Here is a 17,471-nt window from a genome sequence, read left to right as displayed (position 1 = left end):
TTATTTTTGTTCAATTCGAACGGACCTAGCCCTTATTACTTTGTGCATGTGTAGCACTGAAGCTAATCCCTATGATCTAATCAAGTCAGCCTCACTCCAAGGGTCCTAGGATTAGTTCCCAAAGTTCAACTCAAGAGATTGTTTGTGTGTATTATCTCTTGTAGGGTGGGTGTGTATGGGAGTTAGGTGTGGGTGGGTGTGGGAGGGGGGTGTGGCATGGGGGTGTATAAGGGGGGGGGGGGGGGGGGGGGGGGAGGATGTCAGATTGGAGCAACATTGTATGAGAACATATTACTCGTATTGGGACAAAGGGCGGAACGACCTTTGTGTGGGCGTGGTACGTGTGAGTATGTGTCCAAGGGTCCTAGAATTAGCTTTCAAGAGTTCAACTCAAGAGACTATTTGTATGTGCTATCTCGGGAGGGGGGGATGAGAGTGTGCATTGTGCACGCGCGCGTGCCTAAGAGTGTTGGGGGCACTTGGGAATAGTCGGACTTGAGCTAGATCATGGGGATTCTTGGATTAACTTGAATGTCGCACGGGTGCTAGTTACCAAGTGGGCTAGGTCCGCGACATAATGCTTTTTATTCTCCCTGATCACTACTGAATGTTTTATCTTTCAATCCTTGTTGTCCAGATAAATGTCAAGATAAAGATTGTTTCTAGATCTCCATCTGGAGTAGTAGCTATAGAATCGAAGTGTGCTCAAGATAATTGGATTGTGTTGGACAGGTAATGATAATAATATATCCTTCAATTTTGGTTTTAGCTTCAAGGCATGCAATTTGATCATGTGGATTTATTTATTGATATGAACAATTTAATGCTCAGTATTTTGTTTGTTCGTAGTCAAGCTTTCTGCAATTTTTTATGTCATGGGTCATCATTTATGTTCTCTCCTTTCCCTTGATCATGTTTCTTCGATTATTTTCTAGTTTAATGGCTTTTGTTTACAGACAACTCTAGCACGAAGAGACACACTACATGGAAGAGCTCCAATGTAACATTGTGGTTATGAAACATTCCCATCCAAAGGTTCTTTGTTTAAATTTGGTTGGATTACCCATGTCAGATCCTAAACTGACCTGTCCATTGCCTTCTGAGTTAGAAGAAGCATTTGAAAAAAAATCCGGAAAAGGACAGTGATCCATTGAATTCGATTTGAGGGCCTATCGTGACTCCAAGTAGTAGCCCAGAGCTAGGGACACCATTTACTGCAACTGAAGCTGGAACATCATCTGTATCAAGCTCTAATCCTGGAACTTTACTGTTTTTCATTTCTGAAATAAATGGAGACCTAAAGATAGAGGACTCGATAATCACAAAAGAAAACCAGAATTTGGATGATAGTAGCTCTGACACAGATAGTGAAAATCTAAGTCCACCTTCAATGAGTCTAAGTTTCCAGTCGTGGATGGCAGAAATTCTTAGTTAGAGCCACCAATCTTCAAAGATGCCGAGAAAAGCTCAAAAAGGAATAATGATAGAGCTCAGATATCCACAGCCAAAGCCCTGCTCGAGAAATTCTCTAAACTCGACCGAGAAGTTGGACTTGGAAAGTTGAATCATAGGCTTGATATGAACTTTAGTGGGAATGTTAAGAAGAATTTGAGAATAATTGTGTCAAATCTCATTGTGAGAACTTGGCAGAAATTTATATTAACTAAAAAAGGTTAAATTACAGAAAAGTCCTTACAAATAAGGATTAAATATAAGACTGAAATAGTAACTAACTAAATTATTTCCAACACTCTCCCTCAAGCTGGGGAGAATATATCAACTAAACTCAGCTTGATAAGATGAGAATTAGTGATAGATGGACCAACAGACTTCGTAAGCATATCGGCAAGCTGATCTGAAGAAGGAACGAAGATTGTCTGAATGTCACCAGATCGAACTTTTCCCTGAGAAAGTGGATATCAACCTTAATGTGCTTTGTTCTTTCATGAAGAATGGAATCAGAAGCAAGCATAATAGCAGACTTGTTATCACAGAACAGAGTAAAAGAACTAAAAACAGGAAAACTCAACTCTGTCAATAAAGATCGAAGTCAAATTAGTTCACATGTACCAAGGGCCATGGCACGATACTCAGCTTCAGGAGATGAGTGAGATACCACATTCTGTTTCTTACTTTTCCATGAGATAAGATTATTATAAAAAAAGGTACAAAAATCAGAAGTAAACCTTTTATCTGTAAGAGATCCTGCATAATCAGCATCTGTAAAACAAGACAAATACGGCTGAGTAGTGGAAGAGTAGAAAAATCCAATACCAGGATGTGACTTCAAGTAGCGAAGAATGCGATAAACTGTATCAAGATGAGAAGTACGCGAAGTATGCATGAATTAACTGACCACACTGACCGCAAAAGACAAGTCCGGTCTAGTGTTAGTCAGATAAATCAAACGACCTACAAGTCTCTGATAAGAAGATGGGTTTGATAAAGTATCACTAGAATCAGCTTGAAACGATGATTCTGATCCATAGGAAAAGAAGTAGGACAACAACCAAACATCCCAGTATCCCGAAGAAGATCCAATGTGTATTTACGCTGAGATAGTGATATACCACAATGAGAACGGGCCACTTCTATCCCCAAGAAGTACTTGAGTGGACCTAAGTCCTTAACCTCAAAGACGTGACCTAATAGTGTTTTAACTTTGTCAATCCACTGTGCATCATCACCAGTCACAATGATGTCATCCACATAGACTAAAACAATGGTACAACAACCATCCACTCCTTGACGAACAAAACAAGTATGGTCTGAGTGACATCTCGAAAACTCCATAGAAAGAATAACCTCAGAAAATCGATGAAACCAGGCTCGCGGGGACTACTTCAAGCCTTACAAAGACTTACGAAGGTGGCATACCTTCCCAAAATAATCCCCCCTGAAGACGAAACCCTGGAGGAGGGTCCATATAAATAACTTCAGTCAAATCACCATTCAAAAAAACATTCTTCACATCAAGTTGGTGAAATGGCCAAGAGTTACACGTAGCTAAGGAGATAAGAAGACGAACAATAGAAAGTTTAGCGACTGGAGCAAACGTAGCATCAAAGTCTTTTCCGGGAGTCTGTGTAAATCCCTTAGCAACTAGGCGTGCCTTATAACGATCAACAATACCGTCTGCAAGATATTTCACAGTGAAGACCCATTTACAACCAACGGTCTATTCCTTAGACGGAAGAGGCACAAGTTCCCAAGTATTATTGGTTTGTAAAGCATCCATTTCAACAGTTATAACTTTTGTCCACTGAGGGTCACCCAAAGCCTTTGATACAGACCGAGGGATTCGAATAGAATCAATAGCTGCAAGGTAGGCCTGATAAGAGGAAGAAGGACCTTGATAGGAAACAAACTGGGCAATAGGATGATTAGTAACACACCCCCGCTTACCTTTACGAAGGGCAATAGGTAAGTAAGAGTCAGAAATAAAAGGAATAAGAGCAGGTATAGGTGTGGAAGTAGAAGAGGGTATACCTGAATCCAAAGAGGAGGTTGGCAAGGGTGTAGGGGGTGAGTGCGACGAGTGTAGACCTGAAGTGGTGGTGAAGACAGAGGAAAAACTGGAGAAGGTAGCACGATAAGAGACGCATCCTGCAAAGTAGTAGAATCCTGCAAAGGAGATATAGTATGAAAGTATGAAACATTTTCAAAGAAGGTAACATCAAGAGTATGGATGATACGACGAGAAACTGGATCATAACACTGATACCCCTTGGACATAGAGGAATAACCCAGAGAAATGCATCGAATGCCTTTGTCATCCAATTTCGTACGATTGGGGGTCTTATCCTGATTGAAACACGTGCACCCAAAGACACGAGGTGTAATAGGGAAGAGAATGCTATCAGGTTGAAGGACATGAAGGGGCACCTGCCCCTTTAAAGCGCGACTTGGAATGTGATTAAGGAGAAAAGCCATAGTAAGGACTGCTATATTCCAAAAAACTTTTGGAACATGCATTCCGCGAAGAAGACAATAGACAATGTTCATGAGATGGCGGTTCTTACGTTCCGCCACCCCGTTCTGTTCAGGAGTATAAGGGCAAGTTAACTGGTGAAGCATACCATTCTAATGAAGATGAGAGCGAATACTATCAGATATATATTCCCCATCCCCATTATCAGACTGAAGGTATTTAACAGTGATATTATACTGAGTCTAAATCATTTTAAGAAAATTAACAAAAATTGGGAGCACCTCAGAACGAGAACGCATGAAATAAACCCAAGTGCAACGAGAGTAGTCATCTATAAATGTAACATAATAACGATGACCATTAAAGGCAGGAACAGGGGAAGGCCTCCACACATCATAATGAACTAGATCAAATATTGCATTAAATCGATGCATACGAGAAATGTAAGAAGTATGAGTATGTTTAGAAAGTTCACAAACAAAACATTGAAATTTATGTCTATTACAAATAGTTTTTAAAGTAGGAAATACAAAACATAAGTGTTGAAAATTGGCATGTCCTAAGCGAGCATGCCATAAATCTAGAGTCTATGATGAAAAAATGTGGTTGCCAGATGATGGAAGTACGGAAGTCGGAGCAGCAGTAGGCTGAGATCCAAACAAGTATAGCCCGTCCCTCTCATACCCCTTACCAAAAATCCTCTTTAAAGTCAGGTCCTGAAAAATGCAGTGAGTAAGAAAGAAAGTAACTGAGTAATTATGAGATTTAGTAATACTACTAATAGACAAAAGATTAAGAGATAGGTGAGGGACATGCAGCACATAATTTAAAGAGATCCTAGGAGATAAAGGGATGATACCCTTACTGTGGATAGGTGTAAGAGATCCGTCAGCAAGGCCAACCTCCCTATGGGTGGCGGAAAAAATAGAAGAAGTAAAATGGCTAGACTCACCGGTCATGTGATCAGGGCACCAGAATTAATAACCCATGTTAGAGGAGCAGTGCTAAACTGAGTGACATTGAAGGCAGATGATGTACCTGGAGGCGTAATACTTGAGGTCGCAGTCAAAGAGGTTTTAATATGCACTTGGATATGATCGCGGACAATATTGGCAATCTGAGTCTGTAGCTGTTGCAAGTCAATCGTCCCAAGTGAAGGAGAATCAGTGATATGAATAGATGAGGACTCCACTGTAGCAGCATGAGGAATAGTCTGTCCCAAAGATGAAGTGGAGGAAGATCGTGGTATCAGATGAGGATAGAGTTGAAAGCAGTGACCCTTCTCATGACCCGTCTTCCCATAATGACTACAAGTAAGGCCATTCCCTTAACCATGACCACGACTACCACGACCACGATTCCCTAATCCAGGGGCACGATGGTCGGAGAAACTCGAATTGGTAGCTAAAGCCATCTGATCTGTAACTGGAGCAGAAAGAATGCCAGGGACCTGAGTTTGACGGTGCTCATCACTGTCAATAGTCGTAAATATCTCAAATAAAGAAGGTAAAGGAGTGGTGTTGAGGATCTGTGTTTGAAGTACCTCAAATTCTGGATGTAAACCCATAAGAAACTGATAAGTTTGATGTCAAGCAATCCTCTTGACAACATAATTGGTCGTCTCTGAAGATAATTCAGCTATAGACTCATAGTGAGAAAGTTCTTCCCAACGTGACTGAAGGTATCCGAAGTAATCGGCAACACTCTGAGTCCCTTGGGTAGCTTGGGCAATGTCTTGATAAAGTTTATAAATCCTTGAGTCATTCCTGGAATGTGCATATGTCCGGGTAAGTGCCGACTATAAAGATGGAACTGTCTCATGATACATGAACATGGTATAAATGCGCTGCTCCATGGAGTTAAATAGCCATCCAAGGATAGTGCAGTTGTCGATCTCACATGATTCAAATTTAGGATCAGTTAGAGGTAGTTTAGTAACAGTCCCAGAGAGCCATCCAGATTTCCTTCTACTCCCTAGAAAGAGACGCACAGATCGGGACCAAGATTGAAAGTTCCGACCATCGAGAAGAGCAGTGGTAATACGTTGGGCTGAGGAGTTAGACCTAAGGATTGTAGTGGAAGTTGGAATTCCTTGTGCCGACGACATTGATTTGATTTGAAGGGAGATCTGAAGGAGGAATAACAGTCCAAATAGTAGAACAATATCCAAACTACTGTCGAACTCTATCAACAACTGTCAATAGCTTGTTGCTATAATCGCAAGTCGCCAAAGTAAAATTCTACTAGTGTTGTACTCCTCCACAAGGTCAACCAAACCTGTTGCTGGATCAAAAAACAGAACCAAAAAAATAGAGAAACACTGTCGCAGGGTCCACCAGATCTGTCGCTAGGCAAAAATTGAAACCAAAAACCAAAAAAAACTGTTGTAGGGCCAAACCAAAGCCAAACACACTGTCGCCTAGTTGCTGTGAAGTCGTAGGACCAAAAAACGATGCTAAAAAGGCTATCGCCTGGTTGTAGTGAATTCGTGGAACGAAACCAAATCCAAAAACTACTGTCGCCTGACTGTAGTGAGGTCGCAGGGACCTGTTGCAGGCTCTAAGTTAGTCACAGGGTCACAACGAGACCAAACCTGCTGTCGTTGGGTTCAAACAGATAGTAGTGAGTTCGTATAACCAGACCAAAGTCAAAAATCAACTGTTGCTTGACTACAGGGAGATCGTATGACCAAACCGAAGTAAAAAATTACTGTCGCCTAACGGTAGTAAGGTTGCAGGGACCTATCGCAGGCTCTACGTTAGTCGCAGGGTCACAACGAGATTAAAAACTGCTGACGTTGGGAGAATTTAAAACTCTTAGGGCTATCGTCTGGTTCCAATAACAGTGGTTGTAGCACCAAACACAACTACTATTGTGGCTCAGTTGCTATCGCACACACAAAATAAATTGGATGTTACGAAGATACAAACCCTAGCGGTATAAGCACAGCGTATTATTACAGCATGTGATAAAAAGAAAGAAAGATAAAAATTTGAAATACCCCTGAAGGGGAGAAAATCGAAAGAGATAGACTCTAGGTTAAGGTTTAGTGAGTAAAGAAAATAAAGAGAGGAAGGAGGAAAAATTCCTTGTCTCTGATACCAAGAAGAGTTTGAGAATAATTGTGTCAAATCTCATTGTGAGAACTTGGCAGAAATTTATATTAACTAAAAAGGTTAAATTACAGAAAAGCCCTTATAAATAAGGATTAAATATAAGACTAAAATAGTAACAAACTAAATTATTTCCAACATGTTAGAGAAGCTATTTCACTGTCCAGAAATGCCCCTTCTGGTCCACTTCCACTATGTTCAATATGTCAATGCAAGGCACCTGTTTTTGGAAAACCTCCAAGGTGGTTCAGTTGTGCTGAGCTGGAACTCGCTACCGGTGGATTTTCGCAAGCAAATTTCTTGGCCGAAGGTGGGTTTGGATCTGTTCACAAGGGAGTCTTACCAGATGGCCAAGCAGTTGCTGTCAAGTAACACAAATTGGCTAGTCCATTAGAAAAATTCAGCATCGATATTCAATGAATGGTTTTTTTTTTAAAATAATAAAAACCTGGTTTTCCAGCCTCCGTTGGCTTTGAATTGATATGAATTTTAATGTTGGGAAGCAAGTTCTACCCCGTTTGATCTCCAATTCGAATGTCACTCTATCCAAATCTTCAAAGAGTTTCCTCAATGATGATCTAATTTTTTAGCAATCTTTGTTGCTTTGATACCAAATGATATGAACCCTCTTGAATGATATGATTCCCTTTAGATGATCTCCATGGATATGGATTCCTCTAGATGATCTCTTCTAGAAACCCTTGAATTTGATGGCTTCGAAATGATTTAAATTGCTTAGGAATGAATTGTTGTTGATCGGATTAGAACCTTAAGGAAACTATGTCCTTAAAATCTCAATCTTGAGATCCCACAAAGATTGATCACTCCTTTGATAAGTTGAAGATTCATGCACTCGATCAAGAACTCATAAAGAAGAACACATGAAGACAAACATAAGCTTCTTGAATAAACTTTAAAATCTTAAAATTAGAATTGTGTTCAAAATACAACATGAGGTGCCATTTTATAGACAAATTAGATCAAGATTAGGTTTAATTAGTCATTTGAAAATAAAAGACCAAAACTAATGACAACTAGAATATCAAACTCCCAATTAACCCTTGCATCCAATTTGTTTTTACAAATCACTCCCTTATACAAAAAGATAGTTCACCATCCTTGGTGAAGCTTTGACATCTCCAAAGTTGGTTTTAGAATCTTCTAGAACGGCCTCCTTGTATTATACTTCCACAATCAAATCTTGTAATGCTTGTAATGCCTCTTTCATCTTCTTTGTCCTTGTCCTAGTCAATTCCTTGCAATGGTTCTTGAGAAGACTTGGGAACATCAACCCGGCCTCCATTACTGGCTCCCAGAGCAGATGATCATTCTTGGGAAGAGAGGTCCCATGCAGGAGAGTGGGGGCTAACCCCCCTCTGCAGGGGCTAGAAGGGGACGAGTTTCAGTCATGTGAGGGTAATTTAGCAGTTTATAGTCATACTTTGTATCAGTTGCATGGTTGATATGATCCTCTTTAGATGATCTCCATGGATATGGATTCCTCTAGATTGTCTCCTTTAGAAACTCTTGAATTTGATGGCTTCGAAACGGTCTAAATTGCTTAGGAACAAATTGATGTTGATCGGACTTGAACCTTAAGGAAACTATGTCCTTAACAATCCCAATCTTGAGATACCACAAAGATTAATCACTTCTTTAATAAGTTGAAGATTCATGCACTCAAACAAGAACTCATAAAAACTCATAAAGAACTCTTAAAGAACTCATAAAGCAGAACACATGAAGACAAGCATAAGCTTCTTGAATAAACTTCAAAATCTTAGAATTAGAATTGTGTCTCAAATACAACATGTAGACTGTTTTTATAGGCAAATTAGATGAGGATTGGGCCTAATTAGAACTTAGAAATTAAAAGACTATAACAAAGGACAATTAGAACATAAAATTTCCAATTAATCCTTGCATCTAATTTAATCTTCCAAATCGATCCCTTGCATAAAAAGATAGTTGACCATCCTTGGTGAAGCTTTGATATCTTCAAATTTAGTTTTAGAATCTTCTAGAACAACCTCTTTGTATTGTATATCCACGATCAAGCCTTGTAATGCCTCTTTCATCCTCTTTATCCTTGCGCTAGCCAATTCCTTGCAATGGTTCTTGAGAAGACTTGGGAACATCAACTCGATCTCCATTATTCTCCCCCTCTTCAAAAAGATTCATCCTCGAATCACCTACATCAAACAAAGATAAATCAGCAATATTAAAAGTTGCACTAACATTATCTTAGTCACTTGGCAATCTAATTTGTAGGCGTTATCATTGATTCGCTCAAAGACTTGAAATGGTCCATCTCCTCTGGGTTGTAATTTTGACTTCCTAATGGAGATCGAATTGCTAACCCAATAACTCAAGTTGATGTTTCCAAGTCTTCTCAAGAACCATTGCAAGGAATTGGCAGTCCGATGACTAGGACAAGGACAAAGAGGATGAAAGAGGCATTGCAAGGCTTGATTATGGAAGTACAATACAAAGAGGCCATTCTAGAAGATTCTAAGGCTAACTTCGGAGATATCAAAGTTTCATCAAGGATGGTCAACTATCTTTTTATGCAAGAGATCAATTTGGATGCAAGGGTTAATTGGGAATTTTTATGTTCTAATTATCCTTAGTTTTGAATTCTTTATTTTCTAAGGACTAATTAGACTTTTATTATTTTTCCAAGGACTAATTAGAATCAATCTTGATCTAATTTGTCTATAAAAGGGCACCTCATCTTGTAATTGAGACACAATTGACAATTTACATTTTATGAGAATTGAAGTTTTTTCAAGAACTTTGTTTTGTTTCATGTGTTCTAGTTTGAGTTCTTTATGAGATCTTTATGAGTTCTTTATGAGTTCTTGAAGGAGGACATGAATCTTTGACTTATCAAAGGAGTGATCATTCTTTGTGGCGTCTCAAGATTGGGATTTTAAGGACATAGCTTCCTTAAGATTCTAATCCGATCAACATCATCTTTTGTTTCTACACAACTTGTGTTTCCTTCGAATTAAAAGATTCTTAGAAGAGATCATCAAGAGGAGTTTCCAAGAGGAATCATGTCATTTCCTTTGTGTAGGGAACCTCTCCTTACGCAATTGCACCCAAACCCAATCTTCAGGTTGAAAGACAACTTTCAAACATCCCTTATTAGCTTGCTTAGCATATTGTTCATTCTTCCTATCGATGTTGGCCCGAACTCTGGCATGTAAATCTTTCATAAAATTTGCCTTTTTCTTACCATCAAGATTAGCATGCTTATTAGTAGGCAAAGGTAAAATATCCACAGGTGTTAAAAAATTAAAACCATAAACAATTTATAAAGGAGAAAATGAAGTAGTAGAATGAACAGTCCTATTATATGCAAACTCAATATGTGGTAAACACTTCTCCCATTGTTATAAGTTTTTTTGAATGATAACACGCAACAAGGTAGTGAGTGCCCTATTAACTATTTCAATTTGATCATCCGTTTGAGGATGCGCAATAGTTAAAAATAGAAGTTTAGTTCCTAATTTATTTCATAAAGTACGTAACAAATAACTTAGGAATTTAACATCTCTATCACTAACAATTAACTTAGGCAACCCATGCAATCGCACTACTTCCTTAAAGAACAAATCAGCAATATGTGTTGCATCGTTGGTTTTAGAACATGAAATAAAATGGGCCATTTTGCTAAACTTATCATCAACAACAAATATACTATTCTTGTACAAAAGTACTAGTACGTGTTGTCTTGTCATCATTACGTTCTTAACCTCATGTTTTTCAGCAAGTACATTCATTATATTATTTTCCTCTCCACGTTGCTCACTTTTCTCTCCTTTATTCTCACACCTTTGATTTGCTTTCAATTTGCACTCTCTTGCTATCCTAACCTGGTCCTCATAGGCTCGCAAAGGTTTGAGAGGAGCCAATACAACCTTTCGGTTGTTCATTACAAAAGAATATCAATTTTTGTACCCATCATGCGAAACTCTTCTATCAAACTGCCACAGTCAACCAAGTAATATATGACCAGCATGCATCGGTACCACATCACAATTTCCAATTGAAAAGGCCATATGAACTTGTTTGTTTACTTTCACTTCTCCACAGTCATTCAGCCATTGTAACTTGTATGGTTTAAGATGTTTTTTCCACTTCAAATTCAACTTCTCTACCAACAAGGTACTAGAAACATTAGTACAACTCCCACTATCAATGATCAACGAACATACTTTATCCTTCATGTGGCACCTTGTGTGAAATATATGCTCACGTTGCTTCTCATCTTCTTCATCCTTAGGCAGTATACTCAAAGCTCTCCTTGTAACAAGTAAATCACTATGCACTAGTTATTCTACTTCATCATCAGAACAATTTTCTAATGGTGGCATCTCGTTGTCACTTGAGCTAGCACTCTCAGTTTCTCCATCTACCCGTACAACCATTGTTTGGGCATTCAGAAGCAATATATCCAAATCCTTGGCACCGAAAACATTTAATTTCACGTGACTTGGTAAAAGACTATTTTTCAAGTTTATCTTTAGGAACAGAAACCAAATTCTTCGACCTTGCTTCTTCTTTTGGTTTGAAAGTAGTTTTGTTGTCTTTCCAATTTGATCTCCACGGATTACTAGAGGATGAATCAGATCTGAATCCTTTAGACTTGATTTACTTTTCCACTTTAATGGCCTTGTACAACAACTTTTCCATCTCTACGTAATGTTGCAACTCAACCATATCAGCAATCTCTTTGTTCAATTCGGCTATGAATCTAGCCAAGGTTGCTTTTCTATCTTCTTCTATGTTTGCTTTAATCATGGTGATTTCCATCTCCTTATAATAATCCTCTACACTCATAGAACCTTGAACCAGCCCTTGTAATTTTATATACAAATCTCGATAGTAATGGCTAAGTATGAATCTCTTGCGCATCACCAACTTCATCTCTTCCCATGACCCTATAGGCCTCTCACTATTCCTGCGCCTATTGATTCCAATTGATCCCACCATATACTTGCATAATTTGTAAATTCCACGGTGGCTAGCTTTACTTTCTTATCCTTGGAATAATTATGACAATCAAATACGAGTTCAACTTTTCTTTCCCACTCTAACTATAATTCAGGATCGGTCTTTCCTTGAAAAGTCAGAATCGTCATCTTTATACTGTCCATATTTTTATTTTCTTTGAAATCAACCTTCTTGTCTCATTTATAACTTATTCTCTCCACTTCAGAATTGGCGTCTTCTTCTTCATCTAACTCATGTCTTCGATATAGTTTAGATTCATAAGAGGATTCCATATTGTCCAACCTTGAATTTAGCAATTTGAATCGATCATGAACGGCCTTAATGAATAATCTCATGTCAACCTTTTGTGGGTCTCCTCCTTCCTTACTCATGTTTTCAAAGCTATGCTACCCCCACTTTTTTTTTTTAAATTTATCGATGATGATCTCTCTCTTCCCTTCGACTGCTCAAAGCTGAAAGTTCCAACCACTTGTATGGTTCTTAATAGAAACAAGAGTTCAACATTTCTCAGAAATCTGAATTTTAACAAGAATTTAGTTGAAGCTAAAAAAAAAGTGAATCAACCAAGAAAGATAGTACTCATGTCCTCGTTTTATCTAAAATTTCAGCATGAAATGTTGTGACCGATCTGGTTTCCAGACACCGTTGGCTTTGAATTGGTCTGAATTTTGTTGGGGAACTACCCCGTTTGATCTCCAACTCGAATGTCGCACTACCCAAATCTTCGAAGAGTTACCTCAATGATGGTCTGTTTTCCAGCAACCTTTATGCTCTGATACCAAATGATATGATCTCCTTTAGGAGTTATTAAACAAGGAGAACGGAAGCAATGAGCAAGACCGAGCTAATGGTTTTAATGGCGCCAACTATAGCGAGGTCCAAAGATTTCCAGAAGTGGGAAAGAGTTTAGACCAAAGTCATGAGCAAGAGCATATGAATCTGAACAAACCTAACATAGAAGCCCAAAGTGGGGGTAATGTTACCATCTCTGGAAAGAAGAGCCACATGGCTGCAGGCCAGAATGTAGAGACTGGGTCACATACATCAGCAAAGATGTTTGATAAAATGCCTAACAGAGAGATGACAAAGGGAGATCATGAGGTTGGCAGCAAGAACGTTAAGGAAGCTAAAACTTGGGCTACAATAGTTAGTGGGAAACATGCAGCTGGGAAGGCAGAGGAGAATATGAGCTACCTTGAGCCAGAAAAACAAGATGGGAAAATATTCATTAATTTCCAAGCCCAAGATCTGGAAGAGGGTGAAGCTTTATGGAAAGACTGCTTGGTTGGGCATTTTCTAAATCAAAAGCTTCCTTATAAACTAGTCAAAGCTTCAGTGGAAAAACAATGGACACTCAAAGCCAATGTAGAAGTTCTTTCAGATGATAACAAGCTATTTTTCTTCAAGTTTAACAACTTAGAGGACAGAGACACGGTGTTGGATAAGGGCCCTTGGTATGTGGCAGGAAAACTCCTCATCATCAGGCCCTGGGATAAGTTTATTGAAGTAAACAAGAATGAGTTTGAAGTGGTGCCCATCTGGTTCAAGTTTTACAACCTCCCTAAGCAATTTTGGACTCCCAAATGTCTGAGTAGTGTAGCTAGTGGCATAGGCAAGCCATTATTCATGGACAATGCCATGCAAGAGTTAAAGAGACTCTCATTTGCGAGAGTTTGTATCGAAATCAAAGCTGACACAGACATCCCTAAAACTCTCTATCTCCGAATGGAAATGGGAAGAATAGCTGAAGTTCTAGTTGAATGGGATTGGATCCCTCCTTGATGCCCAAGCTGCAAGGTTTTTGGACATAAGCATGCTGGATGCCCAAAGAGCAACCTAGCCCAGAAAACAATCAAGAAGGACTGGAGACAAAGATCCTCACAAGATCTAGATAAAGCTCATGAAGATGGCTGGGTGGATGTTGGCAAAAGGAAAGATGTGGTCATTGAAAAAATACCTAAGCAAAAGCATCATGAACAAGGAGAACCCTCAAATAGGGATCTAGATAAAGAAGGGCAGCCTTTGCGAGACAAGACCTTACTTAACGACACTCATAAGGAAAACAAAAGCAATGAGGAATGTGTTTTCGTCAAGTCATCTTTTGCTGTCCTAGAAGACTCAAAAAGTGAGGATGAAAACACTATAACAGAAGACTTAATTGAGGATATAGCAGAAGAGTACCTTCTAAAAAGGGTTGGGAAAGAAGAGAGGACACCTACAACCAAAAACTCCAAGAAAAATAAAAGGAAAAACAATAATAAAAAGGAGCCTACTGGGAGGCAAGAGTCCAAGACTAATTCCAGCCCTGATGATAATAGTGTTGAATGTCCAACGTGAAAGTTGATGAAAAGGAGATATGAAGAGTAGCCCATGTGCAAGACCAATCCAATGAAGCTGGTGGAAATATCCTAGAAAGGTTAGAGAGTGCAGCAGCCATGGAGAAGGCAACAATCCCTTCCTCAAAATGATTCTTACAACCTGGAATATCAAAGGGCTGAATGATGCCTCAAAGCAGCGGGAGGTAAGGGATTTTGTGAGCCTTAATAAAGTTTCTCTGATGGCTATTTTGGAAACCAGAGTTAGGAAAGAGAAAAGAGACAAAATTTTGAAAAGAATCAAACCTTTTTGGAGCTGTTGTGATACTTATGATAGGGAAGACAGTGGGAGGATTTGGTGCATATGGGATGAAGAAGTAGTTAAAGTCAGGGTCATCCAGATCACTCCCCAGCTAATGCATGTTTTTGTGGATCCGAAAAATGAGAGATCAATTTTCTTTTCTGTGGTCTATGCTAAGAATAATCCAACTGAGAGAAGAATCCTTTGGGACGACCTACGGCAGATATCTATGCAAATGATAGCCCCTTGGCTGGTCTGTGGGGATTTCAATGTTATCCTCTCTAACAAAGAAAAGATTGGAGGACTTAGAACAACCAAGAGAGCGATTGAGGACTTCCAAAACTGTGTGTTTGATGCTTGCTTGAATGACCTGAAAGCAATTGGCAACAAATACACCTGGAACAACAAGCAGATTGAAGGTAGAATAGTGTCCAAACTTGATAGAGCTATGGGGAATGCTGAGTGGATTAACGAATTCAATGATATTGAAGTTGCCTTTCGTGCTCCTGGCATTTTTGACCACTGCCCGATAGTGGTGTCTCTAAAAGATCCTCTTATCCCCAAAGGTAAAACCTTTAAATTCTTCAATTTTTGGGCTGATGATCCTAGTTTTTTTGGTGTGGTGCAGCAAGCATGGAATGTCAAAACCTATGGTACTCCAATGTTTAGACTTACCCAAAAGCTCAACAAGGTCAAAGGTAGACTCAAGACTTGGAGTAGGCTTAAGTTTGGGAATTTATCTACGGATACATCCAGGCTGAAAAAGACTCTTGAAGAAACTCAGATTGCACTTCAAGAAGCTCCCCTTTGCAAGCACCTAGCTGAGAAGGAGAGAATGGTTTTTGGATAATATTCCAACCTGATTAGATGTGAAGACGCAATTCTAAGACAAAAATCTAGAATCAATTGGCTTCAACTAGGGGACTCAGATACTACCTTCTTTCACCAGTCAGTTAAGAGCAGAAGGGCTAGGAACAGTATCCAATGCCTTCAACTTGACTGTGGTAGAACTGTTACAGATGAAGAGGACATTGAGAAATTAGCAATAGACTTCTTCAAAAATCTTCTTGGGACTGCTTATGAAACTGAAAGAGACTTCTCTCATATTGATCTTTCTGAGGTTAAGAACAGGCTGAACTATGAAGATGTGCTAATGTTAGGCATGGATATTTCTGAGGAGGAAATAAAACATGCTCTCTTCCAAATGGATGAGAACAAAGCCCCTGGACCTGACGGATTCACAGCGGGGTTCTTTAAAAAAACCTGGCATTTGGTGGGTCAAGACTTCACTAAGGCAATTAATAGTTGTTTCAGAAGCAAGAAGCTTCTGAACGAAGTCAATGCAACAACTATCACCTTAATTCCTAAAGTCAAAATGCCTATCAGCCTCGACCAGTACAGGCCCATTTCTTGTTGCAATGTTACATACAAGTGTGTTGCCAAAGTTTTAGCAAACAGAATTCGGAAGGTAGCCCATAAGATGATTATCCCCTGCCAATCAGCCTTCATACATGATAGGAGAATCGCTGACAATATCCTTCTAAGCCATGAAATCATCAGAAACTACCATAGAAATAAAGGGTGTCCCAGGTTTGCAATGAAAAATGATTTAAGGAAAGCGTTTGACAGCCTAAACTGGAGAGCCTTGCAAGACTGTCTCTCTAAAATGGGGTTCCCTGAAACTTTTGTAGACTGGATTCTTATGTGCATTTCTACTCCTAAATTCTCTGTGAATATTAATGATGGCCTGAAAGGTTACTTTGAAGGGAAAAGAGGCTTAAGACAGGGAGACCCTTTATCCCCTTATCTATTTGTTCTCATGATGGAGGTGTTGTCTATCCTCCTAAAAAATCAGGTAAGGAACAAGAAGATTGATCCGCACCCCCTCTGTAATGAACCCACCTACCATCACCCACCTTATGTTTGCCGATGACTTGATGATATTCGCCAAAGGTAATATGAAATCAGCAAAAGCTATCAGGGAAACCTTAGAGGAGTTTAAGAATTACTCTGGGCTGCAGATGAATTCCACTAAGAGCACTCCTTTTTTCGCTGCTGTGCATGGGCAATTAAAAGCTTCTATCAAGGCTAACCTTCAATGTTCTGAAGGCAGCCTGCCTGTCAAGTACCTGGAGCTGCCTCTCATCTCTTCGAGACTTCGAAGCCAAGATTGTGAGCCTATATTGGATAAATTGGGTGCTAGAATCAAGTCTTGGAAAGGAAAATTCTTATCGTTTGCGGGGAGAGTGGAGTTGATCAGATCTGTGCTCAATAGCATCCATATCTACTGGTCCAATACCTTCATCATCCCCACCAAAATAACCAAGAAATAAAACTCGATGTGTGCTAAATTTCTTTGGGCTGGGACTAACAAGACTTCAGCAATGCACTATGTTAGTTGGCAGAGAGTGTGTAAGCCCACAAAAGAAGGAGGGCTCGGGCTTAAAGACATGAAGGAATGGAACCAATCAGCCATTTTAAGATTAGTTTGGGTGATAGCAGCTAACAAGGATAACCTTTGGGTCAAGTGGATACAAAAATTCAAGGTGAGGACAAAGCACTTTTGGACCATGGAGTGTCCGAGGGAAGCATCTTGGGCATTGCTAACGGCAACGACACCTCCTTGTGGCATGAGCCTTGGCACCACCAAGGTATTCTCTTCCAATGGTTCCGGCAAGAGCTAAGGTATGACTCAACTATGCACAGTGAAGCTATGGTTTCAGCTTTGATAGACAATGGGCAATGGCGTCAACACTACCAACGGTATCAGCAAACAAGACTAGCTATAT

The 17,471-nt window shown here is 39.5% G+C and overlaps 3 protein-coding genes and 1 pseudogene across 4 annotated transcripts in view; 3 read left to right on the top strand and 1 right to left on the bottom strand.

Annotated features, from left to right (window-relative positions):
* LOC147391125 (sterol 3-beta-glucosyltransferase UGT80A2-like) overlaps positions 1 to 17,471 on the top strand; it is a 62,976-nt gene that overhangs the window by 34,431 nt on the left and 11,074 nt on the right. Inside the window, exon 11 of one of the 2 annotated variants that reach the window (XM_086458320.1) lies at positions 638 to 732. The gene's annotated coding sequence lies outside the window, so the exon portion shown is untranslated. Of the gene's footprint in view, positions 1 to 637; positions 1,195 to 17,471 lie in introns of those variants that run through there. The other variant, XM_086458319.1, reaches the window with a different exon arrangement.
* On the top strand, positions 608 to 6,730 carry LOC147391128 (uncharacterized; annotated as a pseudogene).
* LOC147391129 (uncharacterized) lies at positions 5,520 to 6,038 on the bottom strand. The gene is made up of 2 exons (XM_086459011.1): positions 5,758 to 6,038; positions 5,520 to 5,697 (listed from the first exon to the last, which is right to left on the bottom strand). The coding sequence occupies exons 1-2, from the start codon at positions 6,036 to 6,038 to the stop codon at positions 5,520 to 5,522; spliced, it is 459 nt and encodes a 152-aa protein (XP_086315137.1).
* LOC147391127 (uncharacterized) lies at positions 16,641 to 17,366 on the top strand. Its single transcript, XM_086459010.1, has 2 exons — positions 16,641 to 16,972; positions 17,081 to 17,366. The coding sequence occupies exons 1-2, from the start codon at positions 16,641 to 16,643 to the stop codon at positions 17,364 to 17,366; spliced, it is 618 nt and encodes a 205-aa protein (XP_086315136.1).

Source organism: Akebia trifoliata, chromosome 11 (assembly GCF_017979445.1).
Source record: "Akebia trifoliata isolate Shusen 1 chromosome 11, ASM1797944v1, whole genome shotgun sequence".
Lineage (NCBI taxonomy): Eukaryota > Viridiplantae > Streptophyta > Magnoliopsida > Ranunculales > Lardizabalaceae > Akebia > Akebia trifoliata.
Note: the sequence above shows the minus strand (reverse complement) of the source record. Positions and strands in the feature narration are given on the sequence as shown.